The sequence below is a fragment of the Hippopotamus amphibius genome, chromosome 1, assembly GCF_030028045.1.
Source record: "Hippopotamus amphibius kiboko isolate mHipAmp2 chromosome 1, mHipAmp2.hap2, whole genome shotgun sequence".
In the NCBI taxonomy this organism is placed as follows: Eukaryota; Metazoa; Chordata; class Mammalia; order Artiodactyla; family Hippopotamidae; genus Hippopotamus; species Hippopotamus amphibius.
Genome location: NC_080186.1, coordinates 82,178,413 through 82,191,182, shown reverse-complemented (window position 1 = coordinate 82,191,182; position 12,770 = coordinate 82,178,413). Strand labels below are relative to the sequence as shown.

General features: G+C 45.3%; 1 protein-coding gene across 2 annotated transcripts in view; it reads left to right on the top strand.

Moving 5' to 3' along the window:
- The first annotated feature begins 3,892 nt into the window (after positions 1-3,892).
- BCAR3 (BCAR3 adaptor protein, NSP family member) overlaps positions 3,893-12,770 on the top strand; it is a 110,094-nt gene continuing 101,216 nt past the window's right edge. For both annotated transcript variants that reach the window (XM_057717763.1, XM_057717753.1), the window contains exons 1-2: positions 3,893-4,088; positions 11,621-11,948. In XM_057717763.1, the coding sequence (XP_057573746.1) occupies positions 11,632-11,948 (317 nt within the window). In that variant the 5' untranslated portion in view covers positions 3,893-4,088; positions 11,621-11,631. The remainder of the gene's footprint in view (positions 4,089-11,620; positions 11,949-12,770) is intronic.

Genomic DNA, 12,770 nt, shown 5'->3' with positions numbered 1-12,770 from the left:
ATAATAGTACCAGTTCAAGCTTAAAGCTTGTATAGCACTTAGCATAGATCTTGGGTTGTTATTACTCCTAAACCAGTTGTAGCTGCTCTTATTGTTATTGTTATCATTGCTAATTATTAACTTGCCAATTATTAATAACTTTGATCCTTAACTTCCATTTCCACTGCCACCAGCCTAGTCAAAGCCATTGTGGTGTGACAATAAGGCTATGGTCATAGGCTTCTAATCAGTATCCACCTTGGCTGTCACTTCTCTAGTTCACTCCATATGGCTTCCAGAATGAGCTTCCTAAAATAACAGGACTTTACATACATCACTTATTTTCCTTTAATATTATCATTGAAGACATATTTGCAGTTCATACCACAAAGAGCTAAACTTCCTAATATGGAAGGAGGTCCTAAAAAAATGATAATAAAAAGACCTACAAATAGATAGAAAAATGGAAGTGCAAATTTCAGAAAAGAAAAACAAATAGCTAAACATGAAAAGATTAGCAGCCTCACTTATTATAAGAGAACTGCAAATTTAAATTGGACTAAAATTCATATTTTACTTATCAGATTGGCAAAAATTATCAGTTTAATGCCTTCTGAAAAGGATGTGGGGAAATAAACATTTTCTTATATTGCTGGAGTGTGTAAATTGGTCCAGTCCCTGTGGAAGGCAATTTGACATTACTTATCAACATTATAAAAGCATTTATCCTTTGACTGAGTAATTTTACCTCTGGAAATTTATCTTACAGATATACTTACACATACCAATGACATATGTACAAGATTGTTCATTGCAGTATTGTTTATAATAGGAAAGGATTGGAAACAATCTAACTGTCCATCTGTAATAGGGCACTGATTGAATAAATTATGGTACATCTCTTCAAAGGAATACCATGCACTAATATGGGATAAATCTTCAAGACATCTTAAGTGGAAAAAAAAAAAAAAAAGAAAGCAAAGCGAAGAACTATGGATATAGTATGTATAGGAGTGAGGAATAACACACACACTTAGAGAAACTCTGGCAGGCACACACATTAAAAACAGTTGTTACCTACGGTGGGAGAGGGACTGGAAGATGGGAGAAAGAGTTAAGCGGGCAATTTTCACTGTATACCATTTAATGTATATATAATGGTGTGTGTGTGTGAATAATTTGTGAACTATATGTAATATATGAACCATTACCTAATCAAAAGGTTATATTAAAAATACTCCTATTATTCAGCCATTAATGTATTGATCACCTACTATGTGCTAGGCACCGGGGATACAAATGTGAAAGTAGTTGTGATGTGTGGAAAGACCACTGAACTTGAAGTTAAAATATCTGAGTCAAATTCTGACTCTGCTTCTCACTAGCTATAGATTTTGGCATATAGTAGGCAAACAATTATTTGTTGAATTAATTTATGGTTGAAATTACTTAATCTTTCTGAGTCTGTTTCCTCCCATATAAATAGGGACAGAGGTGCCTCCTACTTCACAGGGGTAGCGTGAAGACAAATGATAGGATGTGTAATAGTAATAGTTAATGAGAACTACTATATGCTAGGCACTTTCACACCTATTATTTCCTTCTAACATTTATTTGCTCAATCACTCATGAGGAAATAGAGGGACTAAGAGGAACAGTGACTTGCCCAAGGCCTCTCTGGGTTTGAGTTGTCTTCTAGTCTTCATTGCTACCTCGCCATGGTTCTTCACTCAGTAGAAACTTTACCCATAGCAGGTACTCAGGGAATTTTGAAAATCAAGAAAAACCAAAGTTTTACTACTGTTCTCAGTGACACTTCAGAGCAACAGAAAGTCAGCAAATGTATTTCTAATGATTCAGTTTAGAAATGTATCAGCTGGTCTGTTTGACATTCACTGCACTAAATACTTTGGGAAAATCTAACAAAAGTTAAAAGTTTATGCTTCTAATGAGCTAGGAAAGATAAAGACCAACCCACAAAAATACCCAGAAGGAAAAGGTAGAAATTGATTTTTGAGGATGCTGCACTTAGAATCTTGCAGACTTGCCAATGGTTCTTTCTTAGGGGAATGAAAATGATACAAACTGTACCAACATGGCACAATTTAAAAGACATTTTCATTGGAATAAAACCTATGTACAGAGCAGTGCACAAACCAACCAATTTTTATAAAATGAGGGATAGTTATTTTTTTATTGAATAGGATACATTTATGTAACCAGCACCTGGATCAAGAAATAGAATATTACCAGCACCTACAGCCTCCTCTGGGTTTCCTTTCCGTCACTACACACCCCTCAAGATAACCACTATCTTTACCTTTAACATGATAGATACGTTCTGTTTTTGAAGTTTACATATACCCATCTGTGTCTAGTTTCTTTCACTCAACGTCATATTCGTGAGAGTAATGCATCTTGTTGAGCGTAGACATAGTTCATTCATTCTTCTAGTATTCCACACAGTTTCTCTCTCTTCTGCTAATAGACATTTGGGTTGTTTCTTTTGGGCTGTCATAAAGAGAGATGCCATAAGCATTTTTGAACATGTCTTTTGGTGAACAGGTGTATATATCTCTGGTGGGTATGTAACTAGGGATGGAATTGCTAGGTCACAGACTGTACATTAATATAGTAGATAATGACAAACAGGTTTCTAAAGTGTTATACAAAATTCTCTAATTTTAGCTATTCTGGTGGGTGTGAAGGGAGATCACATTACAACTTCAACTTGCATTTCTGGGGTAATTAATAAGTTAAGAAACTTTTCATATGTTTTTTGACTTTTTGAGAAACTTGTTTATCCCCTCTTGAAAAATGCCTATTGACATATTCAGCCTATTTTCAATTAGGTTTTTCTGCCTTTTTCTTGCTGATTTGTGAGTGTTCTTTATTCTATGTAAGTCCTTTTTTTTTTTTTTTTTTGGATATATGTGTTGCAAATATCTTTTCTTACTCTGTGGCTTGCTTTTTCACTAATGGTGTCTTAGAATGAACAGGAATTCTTAATTTTAATGTTATCCAATGATCAGTTTTTTCCTTTGTGTTAGTGCTATGTGTGTTTAAGAAGTCTTTGCCTACCTTAAGATCCTGAAGATTTTTTTTTTTTGATGTTTACTTTGTATGGTTTTATTGTTTTACCTTTTACAGTTAGAGTTAAAATCCTTCTGGAATAGATTTTTTGGTGTGGTCAAGATTCTTCTTTTTTCTCCATGTGGGTGTTCAGTTGATCCAGCATCATTTACTGAAAAGACAGACCACCCTTTCCCCAGTGCATCACATCAGCATGATTGATGTAAATCACGTGACCATATGATATAGCTCTGTGTCCGGTCTTTATTCTATCGTCTATCCTTGCTGCCAATTACTATTTCTACAGCTTTATAATGGGTCTTGGTATCTGGCAGCGTAAGCCCTCCGCTAGGCTCCAATTTATTACTCCAGCAAACCATCTAGTACTGGAGTGCCACTTCCACCTCCCACTTGGCTTTCAATATGTCCAGGCGGGTGTGATTGATTTGCTTGTTCCCATGGCTTGGTCATGTGTGGTTACCTGGCCGTTTTCCCATCAAATGTCTTTAAACTGAAAGCCAACCAGGTGCGTGCAGACAGGCAAAGCAGATCAGTTGTGTAATTAAATAACGCGGGGAGGGGAGAGGAGTGGATTAGGTGGACTTGTCTCACGTAAGGGACAGAGGGAGGAGGTGGTCGATTTACACCTGAGGACGGGCTTCTAGGGAGGTACGAGGAGAGCCCAACATTAAAATCTGGGCAGAGGAGGGCAAGACGAGGTCAGCGCATGTAAATATCGCGGGGGGTTCTGCAAGGCTGCGCGAATAGGCTCGCCGGGGTGGGGCCGCGAAGCCGCAAATCACCAGTTGAGGGCCCGGGAGTGCGCCGCCCGCTTAGAGCCGCGCCTGCAGCTGCCGGGGCCGGGCGGGGAGCCGGAGCCGGAGCCGCCGGGCGCACAGGCGAGCCGCGCGCGGGCTTCTCGGCGGGCGCGCCCCACCGATCATGAGCGGCTGCTGCTCCGGGAGCAGCCGCGGCGCGGGGCAGACCTTGCGGCGCCTCTAAGATCCCCCTGGAGAGCCCGGGCGCTGCGCGGGGAGGTGAGTCTCCGCCGCTTGTCCCGCGGGGGAGCGGCTCCTCCCGGGGCGCCTCGGCCTCCCCCTCCCCTTGGAGGACGGACTGGGAAGTGTGTTGGCGAACTTTAGGCTATGGGGAAGGTAGAGCCAGCGGATCCCACCCCCACCCCCCAGCCGAGTTGGCGATTGGGGTCTGGAGTGGCTGAATTGGGGACGGGGCTGTGTCCTTCAGGGGCCTCTGAACCGGCTGAGATTCCCCAGACGGGCTCTGCCGGAGGCGGCGGGAGGCGACGTGCGGCGAGCATCTCTTCTCTTTGCTCTTGAGCGGCATCTTCCCGGGCGCTGGCCTCTCCGACCCCCTGCGTGTCCAGCCGCGCCTCCCGGTCCGGTCTCTGCGCCAGAAGCCGGTGGGGTCGAGGGATGCGAGGGCCGGGGGCCTCTGCTGGAAGCCCTGGGCTTGGAGGAGGCGAGTTTCTCTACTGATCTCTTGGAAAGTTTGCAAAGAAAGCGAAGGAGCCCGCCCTGTAACTGTTGACAACATCTCCCCCTCTCTCTCCCTTTGTTGAGAAAGAATGAATAGTTGGTTGTGTCGCTCCTACTGCGTCGGAGAGGGGAGGGGAGGGGAGGTGAAGGCTGGGAAACAAGGGACGGTGGGCGCAACAGGAAGGAGGTTCCGGTCTCAGCCCGTCTTTCCTTACCCGCTAAGGCTGCCTCCACTTTAAAAGTTTGATCAGGTGTAGACACTCGTCGGGGAGGGGTTAGCTAGGCTCCAGAGCAGCTGCAGAGGTGGAGTGTTTCGTGAGGGAACACAGTGGGTCGTGGCTGGGGGGTGAGGGAAAACGCTGGTGTTGGTTTTAACTCGCTTGAAGCAAGGTGCGAAGGTGAAAATTGCTTGCCTAACCTCATGTCTGCTTTCACCTAAAGCCCTTAGCTGAGATAGAAAGTAGAGCCATGCATTCAGAGATTCTTTTAGACCTTGGGTCTTATCTACCAAGGCTACACAGATCTCTCCAAGGAAAACACATTGGCAGAGGGAAGGTCAGTTTGAGAGCGGATAATCTCCCTGCTTGTTGCCAAGGAGTGAAGCGAGATCCGGGAGGAAGGGGAAGGCCGCGGTGCTAGGCGCTGGGCTCAGAGAGTCCCAAGTGGGAAGGGGCTGCCTCGTTAATAACCGGGGAAGCCACACGCCAAGTGGTCGTGCGTGAGTGTGCAAGGGGACATATGGAATATAACGTAAATAGCTTGCCGTGCCAATGGCTCCCTCCTGCCCCGACTCCAGCTTTCCCTAAACTGCCTCTCAGAAGCCTGACATTTCCAGAATGACTAACCAAGATCTCAATCTCCTGTTCATATAGAAAGGACTGCTTGTCAAATGCATGCTAATCTTAAGACCCTTATCATGAAGATCCTTTGCTGTGTTGCTTGAAATTCAGTCCATGGAAGAATTATTCATCCTTCAATCATTTGGCTAGACTTCATAATTACCTCAAAATAAAGGGATACTCTTAATTCCTAAACCCAAGCAAAACTTCATGCTTAGTGGATAAGCCAGTTTTATACATGTGGTTTTTCCATCTCCTTTTCCTGTCTGTCTCTGCAAAGAAGATATAAAACTGTAGATCTGGATTGTAAATTCTCTGTCGTGGTCATAATGGGGCAGTGGGGGGGGTTACATTTCCAGAGTTTAAAATGTGATAGAAAGTTCTTGAAGCCCACATCAGATGACCATCTGTGAGTTTAACTTGAAAATATCTGATTTCAGAAGTAAAATAGAAAAATCCAAACAAGTGGGCTGCTCATCTCTGCCTCAACTTGCGTGTGATCATCAATTTTTTTGAGACATCTTTATAAAGCAAGTGAGTCAGGCCTGCTGTTCACAAGCATTTCAGAGTACAGCTGCTGACCAGGGTCAGGAAGGTAGGACATGGGTTGGGAGTGTATCAGTCTCACTCTCATCCCTATGGAGATTTCAGCTCTTTGAACGTTCACATGGGTCTCATATTTTCATATCAAGATGTAGAGTCTTTGACCTTTGTATATATTTCAAGATCTGGCATTAGACCGAATCAGGACACTGTGTCTGTTCACCTGCACAGGAGCGAGTGGTGAAGTCAGATGGCTAAAGTCTTACCTGAGCTTTTATTTTAAAGATTGCATATGGACTCATTTGGTATGCCTGTGTATCTGTGCCCATGTCCTTCTTGGTTTGGTGTCGTTACATCTATTGCTCAAGGTTAAAACATTTCCCTCCTCATCCTTCCTGGCTGCAGTCTTCCCCAGAAGCGGTGACTTCATTTGTGAACTCTCATTGTGATAGGGATACAGTGCAAGCAAGACAGACATGGTCCCTGCCCTGCTTAGAGGAGACCTCTTTTTTGAATGCTAACTGTATGTCAAGAGCTTTCCATACACAATCGCGTTTACTTTTCACAGCAACTCCATGAAATAGGTATTGTTAACCCATTTTTACAAATGAGAAACTGACTGTCAGAGAGGTTGAGTCACTTGTCCCAGGCCACACAGAAAGTCAGTGGCAGAGCAGGGATTTGAACCTGTGACTGTTTCACTTCATGGCCTAGGTTCTGAGTCACACCATGTTTGATTTTTAAAAATTAACTAGAACCTAAGAAGTGCATAATGACTAGACACATCAAGACAGAAACATCTCCAAGTGGAGAAAACATGGGAGCCAAAAACGGGAGACTTGAATTTAGTCTCCACTGTGCTCTTCCAACCATGTGTTCCTACCCTAAAACCTTTAGATTCGCTGAATCCCCTTCCTGGAACTCCCTTCAATCCTCTCTTACTGGTTCCTTCTCTTTTTTCAGGTCTCGTGTCCTTGTTACCTTTTCAGAGAGGTCTTCCCAGACCACCCTAGTCTAAAATATCCCTCCATCCCCAACAAGTGTATTCTATTATGGCATCCTGTTTCATGTTCTTTAGGGCACTTACGACTGGGGTATTACCTAATTTGTTTTCTTGTCTGTGTTGGTTGGATTTCCCCATCATAGTGTAGGCTCTATGAAAGCAGGACCTTCTCTAGTTTGTTACATCCTCAGCTCTAGCACATTGTGAACCCTCAGAGAATATGTATTGAGTGAATGAACATTTATTTTCCTTATCTGGAAAAAGGAAGGGGCTTGAGTCTCTGAAATCCCATCACATGCTGAGATTATGCCTAGCGGTCAAATGTGGTTAGTAGCTTCTCTGTCAGAGTGGAAAGTGTGTACCTTGAACCTAGATTCCATGCACTTCCACTCCTGGATTTCCCCCACGTTCCTGGAGTCTGGAAAAAATAAAAGTAAATAAAACTCAAGTAGGAAACAGAGCAACCAATAGACTGCAAATGAATTTCTTCCATCTGTACTTTTCCCTTCCATTCCCTGCCCTTTAGTTTTTTGTTGTTGTTTGTTTTCTTAAAGTTGGGTCTCTGGCCAGGGCCCACCTCCCCCACCATTGGATTGATTCAAGCTTGACATTGGGTCCAGGCTGGAGCTGGGCTTTCCAAGTGAATAGACACAGGGCAAGGCTGTATTTTAATGGGGAAGAGTCCCAAGTTAGAGGTAGCAAGTTGTGGAGGAGAGCCTGGCCTGTGTATTTCCAGTTTAACTGCTGCTGAGAAATTTAACTGTAACTCAGGAAACTTCAGCTTAGATGATCTTCTCCCTCTGGTAATTAAACTCTGCTTCACATCCTTCAGGTCAGCATCCCTTCCTCAGGGGAGCCTTTCCTGGCTGCTAGATTAACCTAGGTCCCAGTCCCCACTCTGCATGCTCCCACAGCACTGGGAAATCACCAACACACACACGGTCATTACTTACTGTCTGCTTCCTCCGCAGGGTAGGAACCTTGTGAGGACAGTTGTTTGACACCATCCCCAACACCCACACAGTGACCGCCACACAGGAGGCCCTCCTTAAATGTGTGTTGAATAGAAGAATGAGTGAACACGTCTTGACTGAGTGATACTTTCTCTTCGTCGTTCTGTTCTGTTACCCAGAAACTAACGTGAGTGCCAGTTGCTCTGTACCAAAGAAACTCACTTACCTGGTGGTCCTCAAATTTGGCTCCACGTTGAATTAATAAGGCTGATGCCAGGGTCCTACCCACCAAGATTGTGATCTCATTGGTCTGGCTTGCGGCTTGGGTGTCAGGATTTTAAAAGCTTCTCCGAGGACTCTTATGTGCAGTCAAGTTGAGGACTGCCGCTTTAAGTTTTCAGAATTCACCCCTTGCATTGGTCCTTATAGGCTTGAAGCAGCCCAGGTGAGAGAGGGCAGGGATATAATTCATGGAATATTGTATGGTTCCCGACAGTTTAAGAGGTACTTTCACATCTGTTATCACATCTGATAATAACAAGCTGAGGGATCTACTCGCTGGTTTAAATAGTCCCTTTATGTTGATGACTCTTAAAAATCTGTATCCTGTCCTGGCCCTGACTACACATACCAGTATCTAGCCTGCTAGACCGAGCTGTCCTACTGGTACTCACACTCAGCAGCCCCAGTGGTGAGCTTGTTACCCTCCCGCCTGCGGGGTCCCCTCTTGGGCTACTCAGCTTATTACAGCATAGCCCCGTCCTCCCGTGGCCATGGCCTCCTTCCTCTCAGAGGCCTGGAGCTCCTAGCCCCTGGCTCTGCCCTTCCTTTCCTTTCCTGTGGCCACTGCCCCCGGTCGGAGTCCTTCATCACTCCTTGCTGGCTTGTTGCTGGCGCCTGACTGACCTCCCCGCCTCCCTTCTCTCCCCTCCAGAATTACCAGAGCTCCCTACCCAGGCACAGGCTGGATTCCATATCTCTCTTCCAGAGCTTCCCTAGCACTGGCAGTCAAGTTCAGATACCTCAAGGCAGCCTTCAAGACTTCATGATCTGTGGTCCTTCACGGTCCTAACCTGTGTTTCTTCCAGGAAATGCTTCTCCACTTCACTCGACCCACATCGTGCAACTCAGGTTCCTGAGCCGGTGGGGGAACTTCCCTACCCTTATGTGTCTTGTGTTATCACATCCTCTTGGAAGACTTTTCCCTACAATTTTCAACCTTTCAAAATCCTTCATCTCCAGTGATGCCCTCTCTGAGATCCTCCTTGAGCCCTTTTGTCAAAATTATTGTTCTTCCCTCCAGCGTGTTAAGGGTCCCATTGATGAGCTTTATTACAGTTGACCCTCGAATAACACAGGTTTGAACTGCACGGGTCCACTTATATGCAGATATTTTTCAATAGTAAATACTATAGTACACAGTCTGTGATTGGTTGAATCTGTGGATGCAAGGGAACCGTGGATATAGAGGGCTGACTATAAGTTATATGCAGATTAACCCCACATTGTTCAAGTGTTAGCTGTATTTTCTCTTTGAGTTCATAGTCAGGGATTGAGTCTTATGCATCCTTGTCCCTCTGAGTATCTTATCTGGAGTAGGCACTTCAATGTTTGTTGAATTGAAAGTAGGAAGGACAGGTGTTAACATCCCTTGAGAATACACTGAGGTGTGGATAACTTGCTGAAGGGCATTCTGAAGCACTTTGGCTCAATCTTGAAATGGATAGATCTTGGATAAGCAGAGAGGAAACAGGCTGCTGGAGACGCTGGAGCCAGGGTAACCCTTGTCCGTCATCCTCGCTTAGAGATAGACGTGATCAGCACTGTGGGCCTTTGCACACGAAGAGATTCTGTTGGGGGCGGGGCTTTGGGTCTCCCCACCAGGTTCCTGGGAATGATGTAGGCCTGTCTAATGAAGAAGGAAGGTGCTGATAGCTTGGGCAGGTGAGAGTTCATAGCTGTGAGTGTGTGCGCCTAGGGTGAGGGAATCCTAGCCTGCTTACGTCACCCATGGTCAGGCCGGGAGGGCTGGGGAGTTTGGTTTCTTTTTTAATAACAATGATTAACATTGAACAAGTGCTGACAGCGTGCCAGGTACTGGCCAGACCCGGGAGGGGCCCACGTGGGTACTCATAGTCCATTGTCTGCACCCGCTGGGAGCCAAGCCTTCTGTGTGGTCCCAGTTAGTCACGGAGCAGACAGGCCCCAGAATTACCAGGCTTGGCAAAGAAGTGAGGGCGAGGTTCAGATTATATGCTTTGAGTGAAGGGTCTTCTTCCACCCAGCCCCCAGCACTCCAGTGTTTCTCTCTGTCGCATGTGGAAACAGTGGATTGTGTGTGTGTGTTGTCGCTTGTTTCCTTTGCATACTCTGCTGTCTTTATCCTGGTTCCATCTCTTAGTCTGTGAGCTTCTGGAAGGCTGTGTTCTCGGTTGTCTCCAAGCCACATCCCAAGTCCCCGGTTCCTCTGTGGAGCTGTCCCTGCAGTGGTGCTAGGGAGTGATGATTTTCACTCAGCACCATTTCCTTTGCAGTGGAAAGGGTGATGGTCTGTGAGGAATGGGGGCTGCAAGGCTTGAGAATAGACCGCAGAGCAAAGAGATGTTCTCCTCACCAGGCTGGGGGAAGGCCCGTGCTTTGGGCTGAGCCGTGCAGCTGTGATCTCCAGACCACTCTGATCCTGTGACTAGTGGGGCAGATGCTGGATCCTTACGTCTCCTGGGACTAGCCCTAATGTTTACTCAGGCTTGTGTTTCTTTTCCTCTATGTGTTGACCTTTAAGATGTCATATAATTTGGCTTGGGTCAAAACCATAGTTTGTTTTTTAGGGGCGGAGGTGCTAACCCTGCTCAGGGTGAACATTTCTGCTAGTGGTCCTAGCTGGGAGCAGCTGCTGGGGCTGCTTTTGCACACAGCATTTTCCTTTTCTTTTCACGCCGCGCCTCCCCGCCTTCCTTCTCCGCCCTTCCCACTCTTCCCTGACTATACAGGCACCCATGCGCATTGCTTCACCCTGTTGGTGACAGGCAGGTCCCTGACCCCTCTGGGGGACAGTTGTACATGGAGCCCCCACCGCAGTGGCTTTCCTGTCCAGCTGAGCCCACTGATGTATGGAGGAGTGGCCCACCTTCTGACCGCGGACCCTGGCTGTCTTCATTAATTAGCGTACATTGATTTACCTATGAGCAGCAGGTCTTTGCCAGAAAGAATCTGTCCTGTTTCTCTGGGTCACACAACTGAGGGGCTGGTCTGGCACTGAAGGCATTCTCCAGCTAAGGAATTCCAGTCATCTTCACCTGTTCTTATCGCTTACACGGTGGTGGGAACGCATGAGCTAATTATCTAACGTATTTGAACATTTACTCAAGTGCGTTTATTACTGAAACCTTGAGTCTTTCCTCAATATTCTTTTTTGTTGGACATGCTTTTCCATCAGCTTCAGTCATCTGAAATAATAAAATGGCTCGTGTGCCTAAAGTCTCTGAAATATATTTGCCCTTTTTCCTTGGATCTGCTGCCAACCCAGGAGAATTCCTCTGTAGGATGAAAAAAGGAGCTGAGTAAACTGCCCATCCTATTAAATTTCACAAGCGATGCCATTCAGTGTTTGCCCTTTAACTCTCTGTGAACATATTCTTTTGTTATGTGGTCTATTTCCTTTTCCTTTTGTAAGTAGGAAATCAGTTCTTGTGCATTTCTTAGATTTATACCTTCACTCTTTTCTTCCCCCCTTAGAGCTGAGAATCATGGCTGCAGGAAAGTTTGCAAGCCTTCCCAGAAACATGCCGGTGAATCACCAGTTCCCCCTGGCCTCATCCATGGACCTTCTGAGCAGCAAGTCACCTCTCGCTGAGCATCGCACAGATGCCTATCAAGACGTGTCTATACACGGCACCCTTCCACGGAGGAAGAAGGGCCCTCCTCCCATAAGGTCCTGTGATACCTTCAGTCACATGGGGACCCTCCCCCATACCAAATCCCCACGGCAGCACTCACCTCTGAGCCAAGACATCATTCAGGAGCACCCACTGCAAGACTGGAAAGGCGAAACCTTCACCTTCAGGTAGCTTCTTTAATTTCATAAGTGAAAATGATTTGTTTTAAAGGGCTTTTTTTTTTCTTTAAATAAAAAAGGTCTTTTTAGGGAAAATGTCAAACATGCATGAAATAGAGCAGATAGGTTCATTAACTTCCATGGACCCATCATCCAGCTTCAACAGTTATCAACTCATGGCCAGACCTGCTTTGTCTGTACTCCCACCTACTTTCCTTCCTCTAGTATTATTTTAAAGCAAATCTCAGACCCCGTTTTATCTGTAAATATTTTGGTATGTGTCTTTCAAAGACAAGGACTCTTATTTTTAAAAAACATATAACCACAATATAAAAAACTATAACATCTAAAACAAGAACTATTTCTTAATATCATGCAATATTTGAGAGTATTTTTAAGGCCAACTTCCTATATCATTCCTCAGAAGGAAACACAACATTTTTTTTTTTATCACAGCATCAGATTATGAACTACATCCATCCACTTCTATAGAGACACCAGGACATCTCTGAATTAGGACCTGCCTCTCCTTGTATAGGTGTCCCCCAGTATCCAGAGCATTCCTGTGAAAGCTTCCATAAGCTGAATGGTGTGAAATGAAGAAGCAATTGCCTTAGGACACATCTTGCTAACGGATGCACAAAATCAATGGAGACAAAGCGCAGATGCTCACAGACAGTTCAGAGCTACGGCAGCCTGATGCTGAGACGCTGAGTGTAGTTGCAGGGAAGCAGCTTGGCGGTGCCACTCTTGCTGCCGCTCTGGGTGCATGCTGCATCTATAACAGCTTCCTGAAAACACACCGAATGCTGTTTTCGCTTTCTACCGTTT